The 12771-nt window shown below is 44.1% G+C and overlaps 1 protein-coding gene across 1 annotated transcript in view; it reads left to right on the top strand.

Moving 5' to 3' along the window:
• The window catches only part of LOC124613702 (glucose dehydrogenase [FAD, quinone]-like), a 40548-nt gene extending 28391 nt beyond the window's left edge, over nt 1–12157 (top strand). The window contains exon 3 of the mRNA XM_047142420.1: nt 10535–12157. Coding sequence (XP_046998376.1) covers nt 10535–12157 — 1623 coding nt within the window. The remainder of the gene's footprint in view (nt 1–10534) is intronic.
• The last annotated feature ends 614 nt before the right edge of the window (nt 12158–12771 follow it).

The raw sequence follows: 12771 nt of genomic DNA, 5'->3' as shown, positions 1-12771 counted from the left end.
CAACACAAACACCCAATCCCTGGGCATAGAAAATCCCCAAGCTGGCCGGGAATCGAATCCGGGACCCCATGATCCAGGGGCAGCAACGCTAACCACTAGACCACGAGAAGCGAACAGTGTGTTCGAGTGTTTAGTGTTTGGGTTCACCACTTTTTCTTTATTTATTTATTTATTTATTGAGTCATCAGTCTTCTGACTGGTTTGATGCGGCCCGCCACAAATTCCTCTCCTGCGCCAACCTGTTCATCCCAGAGTAGCAATTGCAACCTATGTCCTCAGTTATTTTCTGGATGTATTCGAATCTCTGTCTTCCTCGACAGTTTTTGCCTTCTGCAGCTCCCCTAGTATCACGGAAGTCACTCGCTCACGTCTTAACAAATGTCCTACCCTCCTGTCACTTCTCCTTGTCAGTGTTTTCCATATATTCCTTTCCTCTCCTAAATCCTCATTCCTTAACTTATCAGTCCACCTAATTTTCAACATGCGTCTGTAGCACCACATCTCAAATGACTCGGTTCTCTTATGTTCCGGTTTTCCCGCAGTTCACGTTTCACTACCATACAATGCCGTGCTCCAAACCTATATTCTCAGAAATTTCCTTTAATTAAGGCCTATGTTTGATACTAGTAGACCTCTCTTGGCCAGGTGTGCTCTTTTTGCCAGTGCTAGTCTACTTTTAATGTCCTCCTTGCTCTGTCCGTCGTCGGCTATTTTTCTGCCTATGTAGTAGAATTCCTTAACTTCATCTGCTTCGTGATCATCATTCCTTATGTTAAGTACCTCGCTGTTCTCGTTACTTTCATCTTCCTTCAGTTTATTCTCAATACGTATTCTGTACTCATTAGACCGTTCATTCCATTCATAAGATCATGTAATTCTCCTTCACTTCGCCGGCCGGGGTGGCCGAGCGGTTCTAGGCGCTACAGTCTGGAACCGCGCGAGCACTACGGTCGCAGGTTCGAATCCTGCATGGATGTGTGTGATGTCCTTAGACTAGTTAGGTTTAAGTAGTTCTATGTTCTAGGGGACTGATGACCTTAGAAGTTAAGTCCCATAGTGCTCAGAGCCATTTGAACCATTTCTCCTTCACTTCACTGAGGATAACAACGTCATCAGCGAATCGTATCATTGATATCCTTCCACCTTGAATTTTAATTCCACTCATGAGCCTTTCTTTTATTTACATCACTGCTTTTTCGATGTACAGATTGAACATTAGGGGGCGAGAGACTACATCCCCGTCATACACCCTTTACGATACGAGCAAATCGTTCTTGGTCGTCCACTCTTATTATTCCCTCTTGGCTCTTGTACGTATTGTACATTGTCCGTGTCTCCCTATAGCGTACCCATATTTTTCTCAGAATTTCGAACATCTTCTACGATTTTACATTGTCGAAAGCTTTTTCCAGGTCGACAAATCCTATGAAAGTGTCTTGATTTTTCTTTAGTCCTGCTTCCATTATCAACCGCAACTTCAAAATTGCTCCCTGTTGCCTTTACCTTTCCTAAAACCAAATTGATAGTCATCTAACACATCCTCAATTTACTTTTCAATTCTTCTGTTTATTATTCTTGTCAGCAACTTGGGTGCATGACATTTTAAGCTGATCGTGGGGTAATTCCCGCACTTGTCAGTTTTGCAGTCTTCAGAATAGCACGGATGATATTTTTCCGAAAGTCCGATGGTATGTTGCCAAACTCATACATTCTACACACCGACGTGAATAGTCTTTTGTTCCCACTTCCCCTAATGATTTTAGAAATTCTGATGGAATGTTGTCTATTCCTTCTGCCTTATTAGATCTTAAGCCCTCCAAAGCTCTCTTAAATTCTGTTTCTAATACTGGATACCCTGTCTCTTCTAAATCGACTCCTGTTGCTTCTTCTATCATAACAGACAAATCTTCCCTTTCACAGAGGCCTTCAATGTACTCTCTCCACCTATACGCTCTCTCCTCTGCATTTAATAGTGGAATTCCAGTTGCATTCTTAATGTTACCACCTTTGCTTTTAATTTCACCGAAGGTTATTTTGGCTTTCCTATGTGCTGAGTCAGTCCTTCCGACAATCATTTCATTTTCCATTTCTTTACATTTTTCATGCAGCCATTTCGTCTTAGCTTCCCTGACTTTCTATTTATTTCATTCCTCAGCGATTTGTATTTCTGTATTCCTGAATTTCCCTCAACATTTTTGTACTTCCTTCTTTCATCAATCTACTGAAGTATTTCTTCTGTTACCCATTGTTTCTTCGTAGTTAGCTTCTTTGTATGTGTGTTTTTATTTCCAATTTCTGTGGTTACCCTTTCCAGATATGTCCATCCCTCTTCAGTTTTACTGCCTAATGAGATATTCCTTATTGCTGTATCTATAGCCTTAGAAAACTACAAGCGTATCTCGTCTTTCCTTAATACTTCGGTATTCCACTTACTTGCGTATTTATTCTTCGTGGTTAATCTCTTAAACTTCAGCATTCCTTTCATCACCACTATATTGTTATCTGAGTCCATGTCTGCTCCTTGGCACGTGTTACAATCCAGTACCTGATTTCAGAATCTTTGTCTGACCGTGATGTAATCTAAGTGAAATCTTTCCGTATCATCCGGCCTTCTCCTCTTGTGATTCTTGAACAGCTGAAATTTGTTACAGAACTCAATTAGTCTTTCTCCTCTCTCATTCCTTGTCCCGAGCCCATATTCTCCTGCAACCTTTTCTTCTACTTCCTCCCTTCCAGATGCATTCCTGTCCCCCACGACTATTGGAGTTTCATCTCCTCTTACATAGTGTATTATCTTTTAAATGTCCTCATATACTTCCTCTATCTCTTCATCTTGAGCTTGCGACGTCGGCATGTCTACTTGAACTATCGTTGTCGGTGCTGGTTGGCTGTCGATTCGGATAAGAAGAACCCTATCACTAAACTGTTGACAGTAACACACTCTCTGCCCTAACTTCCTATTCGTAAGGAGTCCTATTCCCGTTATATCATTTTCTGCTGCGGTTGATATTACTCTATACTCATCTGACCAGAAATCCTTGTCTTCTTCCCATTTCACTTCACTGACCCCGACTATATCTAGATTGAGCCTTTGCATTTCCCTTTCCAGATTTTCTAGCTTCCCTACCACGTTCAAGCTTCTGACGTTCCACGCCACACTAGGTCGGACTAAAGGGAGACATCGAAGCAACTCAGCGGCGTGCTGCCAGATTTGTTACCAGTAGGTTCCGTCAACACGCAAGTATTACGGAGATACTTCGTGAACTCAAATGGAAATCCGTGGAGGGAAGATGAAGCTCTTATCGCGAGACAGTATTGAGGAAATTTAGAGAACCGGCATTTGAGGCTGACTGTATGATGATTCTACTTCCACCAACGGAAATTTGCGGAAGGATCACGAAGATAAGACGTGAAGGATTAGGTCTCGCAAGGGGGCTTTTAGATACTCGATTTTCTCTCGCTCTATTAGCGAGTGGAACAAGAAACGAAATTACTAATAGTGGTACGCGGTACCCTCCACCATGAAACTTGCGGTGGCTTACGTAGTATGTATGTAATTGCATAAATTGAATGAAAGCAGAAGTTTCACATTAATAATCTAAAAAAATGTAGTTGTATTTTTACTCTTCTTCATCCACATTTAAGGCCATTCGCTAAATCAACCGAAAGCTTATTTATCTCGGTGCCCATTTACCCAGCGATGATCTACATCTACCCCTGCATCAATAATGTGCGAACTAATGTGAGGTGCACGGCTGGGAGTACATCCCACTGTACCGTTGTTATAGTTCCTTACCGTTCCATTCAAGTATGGAGCGGAGCGTGGGAAGAATTATTGTTTAAATGCCTCTGTGTGTGCTGTAATTAATGTACTCTGATCCTTAAGATCCTATGGGAGCGATATGTAGTGTATTCCTAGAGTTATCATTTAAAGCCGGTTCTTGAAACTTTATTAGTATATTTTCCCGGGATAGTGTACGTCAGGCTTCAAGAGTCCGTCAGTTCAGTTCTTTCAACATATCAGCGACACCCTCCCACAGGTCAAACAAACCTGTGTCCATTCGTGCTGTCCTTCTCTGTGTACGTTCAAAATCACCTGCTACTCCTATCTGGTATGGGTCCCACACACTTGCCCAGTATTCCAGGATGGGTAGGACGAGTAATTTATAAGCAATGTCCTTTGTAGATTGATTGCATTTCCCCAGTATTCTACCAAGAAACCGCGACTGAGCCTATGTGATCGTTCCACTTCATGTTCCTACTAAGTGCTACGTCGAAGTGTTAGTATTAGTTTACAGATTCCAGCTGTGGCTCATTAATATTATTTTATTTGGTACTTTGATTTTCGATGGAGTGCACAATTTTAATATTTGAACATTTAAAGCGAGCTGCCAGTCATACACCATTTTGAAATCTTATCAAGGTCTGACTGACCATTTCTACAGTTCCGTTCAGACTGTATTTCATGTAGACAAGTTCATCTGCGAAAAGTTTGTCGTTTGTATTAATAACGTCCGCAAGATCGTTAATTTACAACGAGAATAGCAAGGGACCCTACACGGTTCCCTGAAGTACGCTCGAAGTTACTTCGACATCTGTTGATGACTTTGCTGTTGGGTACAGCTTCGTCGCTCAACAATCTAAGATTGTTGCTCACACCGCCTGTTAAGTCTTTTGTGCACTAGTGTCACAATTTTAAGAATAATCAGCACTACAAGCTGATACCTTAAACAAGTTGTCTGTAGAACTTCAAAGCGAGGAAAAGCGTAATTACAAAACATTTGGTATACAAATATCCTAAAGATGCAATTGAAAGAAGACTTTCAGGCAAATTTCGTTGTCCTTGAGTCTTAAAATGTGACTTTTTTGCAGTTAGGAACAGAGACACGGTTTACTTTTAAGCTTGCGACTGTTTCACAAAAGTTTTGAGGAACCAAAGCCAACACGCAGTTCTATCAGCGATTACCTATTTATCAAGAAGAAGGCTAACGTTCGGTGTGCCACAAGCATTTTTTACATGGCCGCTAATGAGTTCTATGTACCGTGCGGTTATAATTAAACTTTCCCTATTTAAAACGTTATATCACGGAAACTAATTACCGAACGAGTACCAAACTTGGTAGCATTAATGTCCATAGCATGGGGTGCATGATTTCCATGTGCCACAGCGTCACATTCCAGTTCCAACTATGGCCATCAAGTGCCGTGATCAGTCATCGTGGAGGCCGAGACATTCTAGGCGCTACAGTCTGGAACAGCGCGACCGCTACGGTCCCAGGTTCGAATCCTGCCTCGGGCATGGATGTGTGTGATGTCGTTATGTTAGTTAGGTTTAAGTAGTTCTAAGTTCTAGGGGACTGATGACCTCAGATGTTAAGTCCCATAGTGCTCAGAGCCATTTGAACCATCAGTCATCGTGATTCATAGTCTCACCTACCTGACCAGTCGCAGAACACTTGTTGACGTGTCAGCATGAGCTTGGACTAAAGGAGCAGGGCGTTATTGATGAAGCTCTATTATCAAAACAACAGTAATACTGCAACTGCACTTGTAGAATATCGCGGGCTGAAAGGATTACGGAAGGGTCCTCTTTCTCCACCTGCTGTGTGGAGCATGATGAAGAAGTTCGAATCACCTGGGGAACTGGGCGTCCCTTCGGGAAGAGGCCGACGACCGGTTGCACCACAGGTGGTTGATGAAATCGCTGTTGCTCTGGCAGACAACGCTGAGCGCAATTCTCGATCGTCAGGCAGTGCGCGTGCTGTGTCACGACAGTTGAACATCCCGTGGTCCACTATAACGCCGGCGCTTCGAACCATTCTCAAATGGTATCCGTACAAGATCCATATCGCACAGTACCTTGCACCACAGGACGCACAACGATGTGTTCACTTCGTTCTCCGCTTTCTCGAAAGGATTGAAATTGACGAGGGCTGGCCCTGCACCATCATACATACGGACAGACGAAGCTCATTTTACTCTTACGGGTAAGGCGAACACACAGAATTGCCTAGTGGGGGGATCTTCACCTCCAGTCACTGTGATGAAGTTCCTGTGTATGGTGAACGTGTTACCGCTTGGTGTGGATTCACCGGCTACGTTCATCATCGGCCCATTCTTTTTTGAACAGGCTGGCGCCCAAGGACAAAGACGTGCAGTGTGATAGGCCAGCGTTATTGCGATATACTTCGCCAGCATGTCATATCCGCCCCGCAGAAGACAACAGTTTTCATGCAAGATGGGACCTCACCGCACACCGCTCGTGAAGTTCACCTGCTTCTCCGAAAGACGTTTCGAAACGATCGAATTAGCAAGTGAGGTAGCCAGTATACGCACGGACATCCTTCGGAAGCAATCCTGCGCTTTCTATGTAATGGTATGATGTACCGTAGCAGCACATTAAAAGTCTTTCAATTGAATTGATTCTGCATTACTTCTCTTCCCCGTGTCCTTGACGTTAATGCTACCAAGTTTGATACTCGTACGGTAATTAGTTAACGCGTTATAACGTGTTAAATACGGAAAGTTTATCATCTTAACTGAATCTTCCGTCGGCTCTTGGTAGAACAGCATAATGATAAATCAGTCTCCATGTTTTATACCTCCCGGAGTAGCCTTGTCAAGAGCTAATTTTTATTTTATTTTGTTAGTTTCGTTTATAAACAAAAACTTTTAGGTAGGCATGTTGTTCCTATTTTGTGTTAAGGTTCTTTCCTGACTACTCCGTTACTATTTTTTTCTTACTGTTCAGTTTTTTACTTTTTACACTGCATTACCACCACACTGTCAAAGATGTTACTTACTGTATGTTTCTGCTTCAATGTAGGCGTGAAACTTCTCTTCTAATGTTGTTTACAAACATTGTAACTTTTTTTTGGTGACAATACTCAGTAAATGTCTGAATATGGCCTTGTAAGTCGAAAACCGGTTAACGCAATAAAAGTAATACTGTACAACAAAAGCAATCTAGTGTTTTTCATTTATTAGGGAAAGTTAAATTACAAGCACCCGGTATAATGCTAGTCGTTACACGAGGACATCCCTAATAATGTATAAACATCAGGGAACAAGGTTTTCGACAAATGATGGTATTTCGCTATGTGGTTAATTCACATAAGTTTATTGAAGCAACTAAAATGTCTTTAAACTGAACAATTAGAAAAAGACAATACCTACTGCCTCAGTGCAACTTTACTTCTATTCTCACATAAACGTTGTATATTAGTGCAGAAACTGGTCTGCGCTGCCTACCATGGCCTTCACATTTTGCATATTTCTCGTTTTCTGCGAAAATTTTCTCTGAAAACCGGCCAGTTACCAGAATTAACCACACAGTAAATTATTTGCCCCATCCATGCGTTTCTACTCGAAGGAAACCATGCTTCGATATCTTTACTCGTTTATGAAACATTAATGGTAGCATATTTGTGTTCACGCTGCACAATACAGTAGTGTACAAAAGTTAACCATGATATGGAAAAAGAGACATTTATTCACAACTTGACATTGTGCATATGCATAGGGAAGAATACGGTATCTTCGCATTAGCACGTGATCCAAAGATAAAGAATGCAGCACATCAGAAAGGCAATGCAGTGGCGCTTCGGCTGAGTAAAGAGTAGCTTCTTGATAAATACTGCAATTTAATGCCACAGATATGCTACTGGATCCCGATTTTCAAGCAACAACGTCACATCTTCAAGCACTTCAGTCTCAGCGCCGAGTGCACCGTTTTGACACCGAAGACAGAATTTATTTTTAAAGTAATACAAGAAGAAAATCTTTTGCACAACAGCGAAACAATTTTTGCATTGGTTACCTCTAATTGCCAGACATACGTGACCGCCACGTGGACGGCTGGTTATGAAGCGATTAAGAATCTGTACTGGCAGCCAAAGCATCCTTAAGAAAACCATCACAGAGGCCTGAAAAACGGCTGGCGGCTGGTGCGTGCAGTTCTTCTTCCCAATGTGTTCCAGATGTACTCTGCAAGATTTAGAGTCGGAGAAATGGCTCTAAGCACTATGGGACTTAACATCTGAGGTCATGAGTCCCCTAGACTTAGAACTACTTAAACCTAATTAATCTAAGGACATCACACACGTCCAGGCCCGAGGCAGAATTCGAACCTGCGACCGTAGCAGCAGCGCCGTTCCGGACTGAAGCGCCTAGAACCGCTCGGTCGACGGGGCCGGCAGAGTCGGAGACCTCCGAGCACAATGTTCTTCTTCTGTGCAACATTCAACTACCAGAACAGTTGTATGCAGACGGACATTAACTTTCATAAAGCGGAAGTGTGGACCAACTGCAAGTTTGAAAAGCCACGCATTTGGTTGCAGCTGCTCGCCTCTACATCTCTTGTAAGGTGGATCTCTACATCCTTGCACCATGAAGCGTACCTACATCAGATCTCTTCCACACAGCAGTTGATCTCTTTCCACTGTCTTCCTGTAATTGTACGCGCTACTCAGGTGGTGCAGTGTTTAACGCACTGAATCCGCATTCGGAAGGACTGGGCGTCAAACACCGTCCGGACATCTAATTTTGTCTTTGATGCTTTTCCTAAATTGTTTCCAATAAATACTCGGAAGGTTCCTCTAAAGAGAGTAAGGCCGGACTCATTCGTCATCTTTCTCGAATCCCATACTAATCTTGAATCCTACTCTTCCTTCTTTGTCACATCACCACTTTCCCTCCATACAAACTTGTGACTACATTCATTCCGAAAACTCTAGCTGGATTCATTTGTGGAAAGAAAATTCCTCCAGTTATTCCCGGTAGTACTTTGATGTTTTTGGTTTCATAATATGCAGGTCCACCTTTGTAAGCCGGAAATGTATTACCGGTTGAGAAGCATATGAGCTTGCTTCTCCGAGCCACATTCACAGTTTATCGCACACTGCAATATCTGAGCCAACTCTATTTTCTGTAGGCCAGTCCTGCAGATACCACTGGAATTCGTCGCTGCTGAGGCCGAAAATCGGTCCCATTGTGGAGTGGTTACTCCTGGTGAACCTTGGGTTTATGTAGAGCGAACTTTCCCTCCATCTCGAAGCCGTCTACAAATACATGACATGAAATTTAGTGATTCATTCATCACAGCTGAGACTCACTTGCTTCAAGGTGTCTGCGATTTGTACCTTGTAAAAGAGGGAACCAATGGCATGCGTGTCGCATTACTTTGCAACATTCATGAAGAAGTTATCCTGTAGAGCTGATATATTACGTTTCAAATGCACTTTTACATTTGAATCGCGTCACAATTCTAAGACAGAGTAGTCCTTCCTTATGAACACGCACCTCATCTTTGTGGAGAAAAGTTGACAGTCATTTTGATCGTCTTTTCTCTCTCTCTGCTTTTCCTCCTTTTGTATATCATGCACAACTTTTGGACATTCGTCTAATTTGCAAGGTGAACAAAAAATACGACGCCGTTTGTGTTTCATGGACAGGTGAAGGCAGAGATGCAAGTCTTTCTTCAAGTGGAAATAAACGGAGAGGCGAATATATTATTAAAACTCGTAACTTGCAAGTTTCCTGTAGAAATTTTCACAAAAAAGACGAGAAACGTGCAAAATCCGAAGTCAAACGGCACAGTGCATATTCTGCCGTATTAACCAATGTTTATATGGCAATGGAAGCCAATAAAGCTGCACTTGCAAACAATGGTTGGGCAGGGGGTCTTCATTTTGTTTTCGTATAAAGTTCCGCAACAGACTTTAGCAAGTATCATATCATTATACTCTCGATTTTCGAAGTTCACGAATGATTTTAAAAGAAGGGCATTGTTTTGTTTACAGTTGATTCAAGGTATCGGTAGACAGAAAATTATGTCAACTTCATAATGAAATGCTAACACTTCTTGTTTCTTGATCTTGTTTATCAAACGTTAAGGGTGCCCCCTTTAAATTAATAACCTGATGTACTGAATACATGAGCGGCTCTAATACTCATGCTTATCTCTTTAACTGAAGTTAACTTTCTTCTTGATAAGCACCAGTACATCAGAAGAACTGCCTGTCCTATAACGGTCAAGAATCCTGCGAACCAGTACAGTATTTAAAATTGCTCATTTACGATCGTGTCTTTGTTATCAGTTGACATTTAGTACAAGTTCGAAAATCTTTTAGGACTCGAGGGAACCGAAATCTACCTGGCCACTTTCTGTCGAATCTTCAGAGTGTAGTATGAAGAGAGAGAGAAAAAAAATGGCTCTGAGCACTATGCGACTTAACTTCTGAGGTCATCAGTCGCCTAGAACTTAGAACTAATTAAACCTAACTAACCTAAGGACATCACACACACCCATGCCCGAGGCAGGATTCGAACCTGCGACCGTAGTGGTCACGCGGTTCCAGACTGAAGCGCCTAGAACCGCATGGCCACACTGGCCGGCAAGAGAGAGAGTGTGTGTCGTTTTCTACGTGTTCAACTTAATAAGTCCATACAGATTTTTAAAATAGCTACTTTTTATGGAGTTTTGCGTTAGAGCGGAGCGTAATAAACAAACTGCATCACCTTTTATTTTCTGCAGGCATTCGCAGTCGCAGCGGAGAACACGGTGCTTGACTGGAACTACACGACCGACGTGCAGGAGCAGGCGTGCCTCAGTACAGGAGGCGTCTGCAGCTGGCCGCGAGGCAAGATGGTCTCTGGAACTGGCAGCATGCAAGGCATGATGTACACCAGGGCACACCGCAGCATCTACGACGGGTGGGAAGCAGCTGGCAACGAAGGCTGGGGCTACGATGACGTGCTGCCGTACTTTATTAAAGCGGAGAACAACCTGGAGGCCGACCAACTGGAGGAAGGGTACCACGGCACAGAAGGACCACTCGTGGTGCAGCACTTCGCCAGCCACCCGCTGCTCTCTGAGACCATCGTGGAGGCGGGAATAGAGCTCGGCTACCGCACGGGAGACCTCTGTGGCAGCAACCAAACGGGTGTCGCCATAGCACAGATGATGGTGAAAGACAGTCTCCGAGGTAGTACACCCAGGCTGTATCTCAGGCCCGCTGCTGCCAGTAATCCCAAACTTTACACTGGTATAAACGCACATGTGACCAGAGTTCTTATCGACCCTGAAACTTTGACAGCGACTGGCGTAGAATTTCTGGATAGTGAGAACAACCTGCATACAGTAATGGCCAATAAGGAAGTGATCCTAAGCGCAGGAGCCATCGGATCTCCACAGATACTAATGCTTTCTGGTGTCGGGCCACAGGCGGACCTCGAGGACTTGGGCATCACAGTGCTGAAGAACTTGTCTGTCGGCCAGAATCTGCACAATCACGTATCTGGTTTCGTGGCCTTTTTCATAAATGATACATCCTACCAGACACTGACCACAGAGGTGCTGCAAGACTTCATCAGCAACCGCACTGGCCCCATGTCAGGTACAGGTCTGACACAGACGACAGGCTTCATGCTTTCGAAGTACGCCACCGACGGCGTGCCCGACCTGCAGATCTTCTTTGACGGCTTCAATGCAGCTTGCTCCCGCTCGGGTCTGCCAGAAGAATGCTCCAGCGGTGACGTGGGCGTCGACTGCGGTCGCCGTTACATCGATGCGCGACCTACTAACATCATGCCACGCAGTAAAGGTTATATGAAACTACGCAGCACCGACCCTCTCGACTACCCGATTTTCCGACCCAACTACCTCTCTGAGCAGATCGATGTAGACATACTGGTCGAGGGCATCAAACTGGTGATCAACATGACACGGACGGAGGCGATGCAACGCTGGGGCTTCGAGCTGGACACGACGGTGACGGCCGGCTGCGAGGACTACGAGTTCGCGTCAGACGAGTACTGGGCGTGCGTGGTGCGCTACAGCACCGGCGCCGAGAACCACCAGGGAGGCACCTGCAAGATGGGGCCCGCCACCGACGACTCCGCCGTCGTAGACCCGCGCTTCCGGGTGCACGGCGTGGCTGGGCTGCGCGTCGTCGACGCTTCCGTCTTCCCGTACATACCCAACTCCAACCCCATCTCGTCCATCGTCATGTTGGCCGAGAGGGCGGCCGATTTCATCAAGGAAGACTGGCCCGAAGAAACGGAAGTCGTCGACAATTCGTCGGCGCTTGGTGTCATTAACAATGGTCAGTTTAAAGGTAAGGGTCATACACCGCCCGTCATCAATCCCAGAAAGTGAGATATATCCTTCGATTGACTCTCCAAGATTTCCTTCCCCACACAAAAACTTCTTTAACTGCTTACGCTGACCCTTATGGCCGTCTATATGCAGCGAAACCTGAACTACTAGCAGTCCAGACAAGAAGCTTTTAAAATGTGATGCTGCAGAATAACACTGAAAATCAGACAGGTTGATCGAAAGTGGAAACAGTGAACCGAAATGGTTAGAAAAGAAATTTATGGCACAGGTTGTCTTAAAGAACATATTGTTCATAACACATATCCTGAGACATTAAGGAATCGTCGGTTTCGTAGTGGAGGGAAGAGAGCAGCATCAAATCAGTCTCCGAACTAAATACTAAAACATCAGCAAGATACGCGAAACAGCCGGTCTGACATCTCTGGCGTATTTGACGAAGTGATACAGGGTTGTCTTTTAAAAGAGAGGAACGAGCAACTGTTTTCCTCTTCTGTTCGCGAATGGAACGCGGAAACACTTCGCTTCCATTTTTTGACTAATCTTTCTTTTGTTCCCCTTAACGCCCACCCGCGAATATACGATGGAGACTTCAGAATAGGTTTGCAGTCTTAACTTTGAAGTTACCAACAATAACTTTTTCTGCCAAAGATAGA

This window comes from Schistocerca americana, chromosome 4, assembly GCF_021461395.2.
Source record: "Schistocerca americana isolate TAMUIC-IGC-003095 chromosome 4, iqSchAmer2.1, whole genome shotgun sequence".
In the NCBI taxonomy this organism is placed as follows: domain Eukaryota; kingdom Metazoa; phylum Arthropoda; class Insecta; order Orthoptera; family Acrididae; genus Schistocerca; species Schistocerca americana.
The sequence above is the reverse complement of the archived record's forward strand: the minus strand, read 5'-3'. Positions and strand labels throughout refer to the sequence as shown.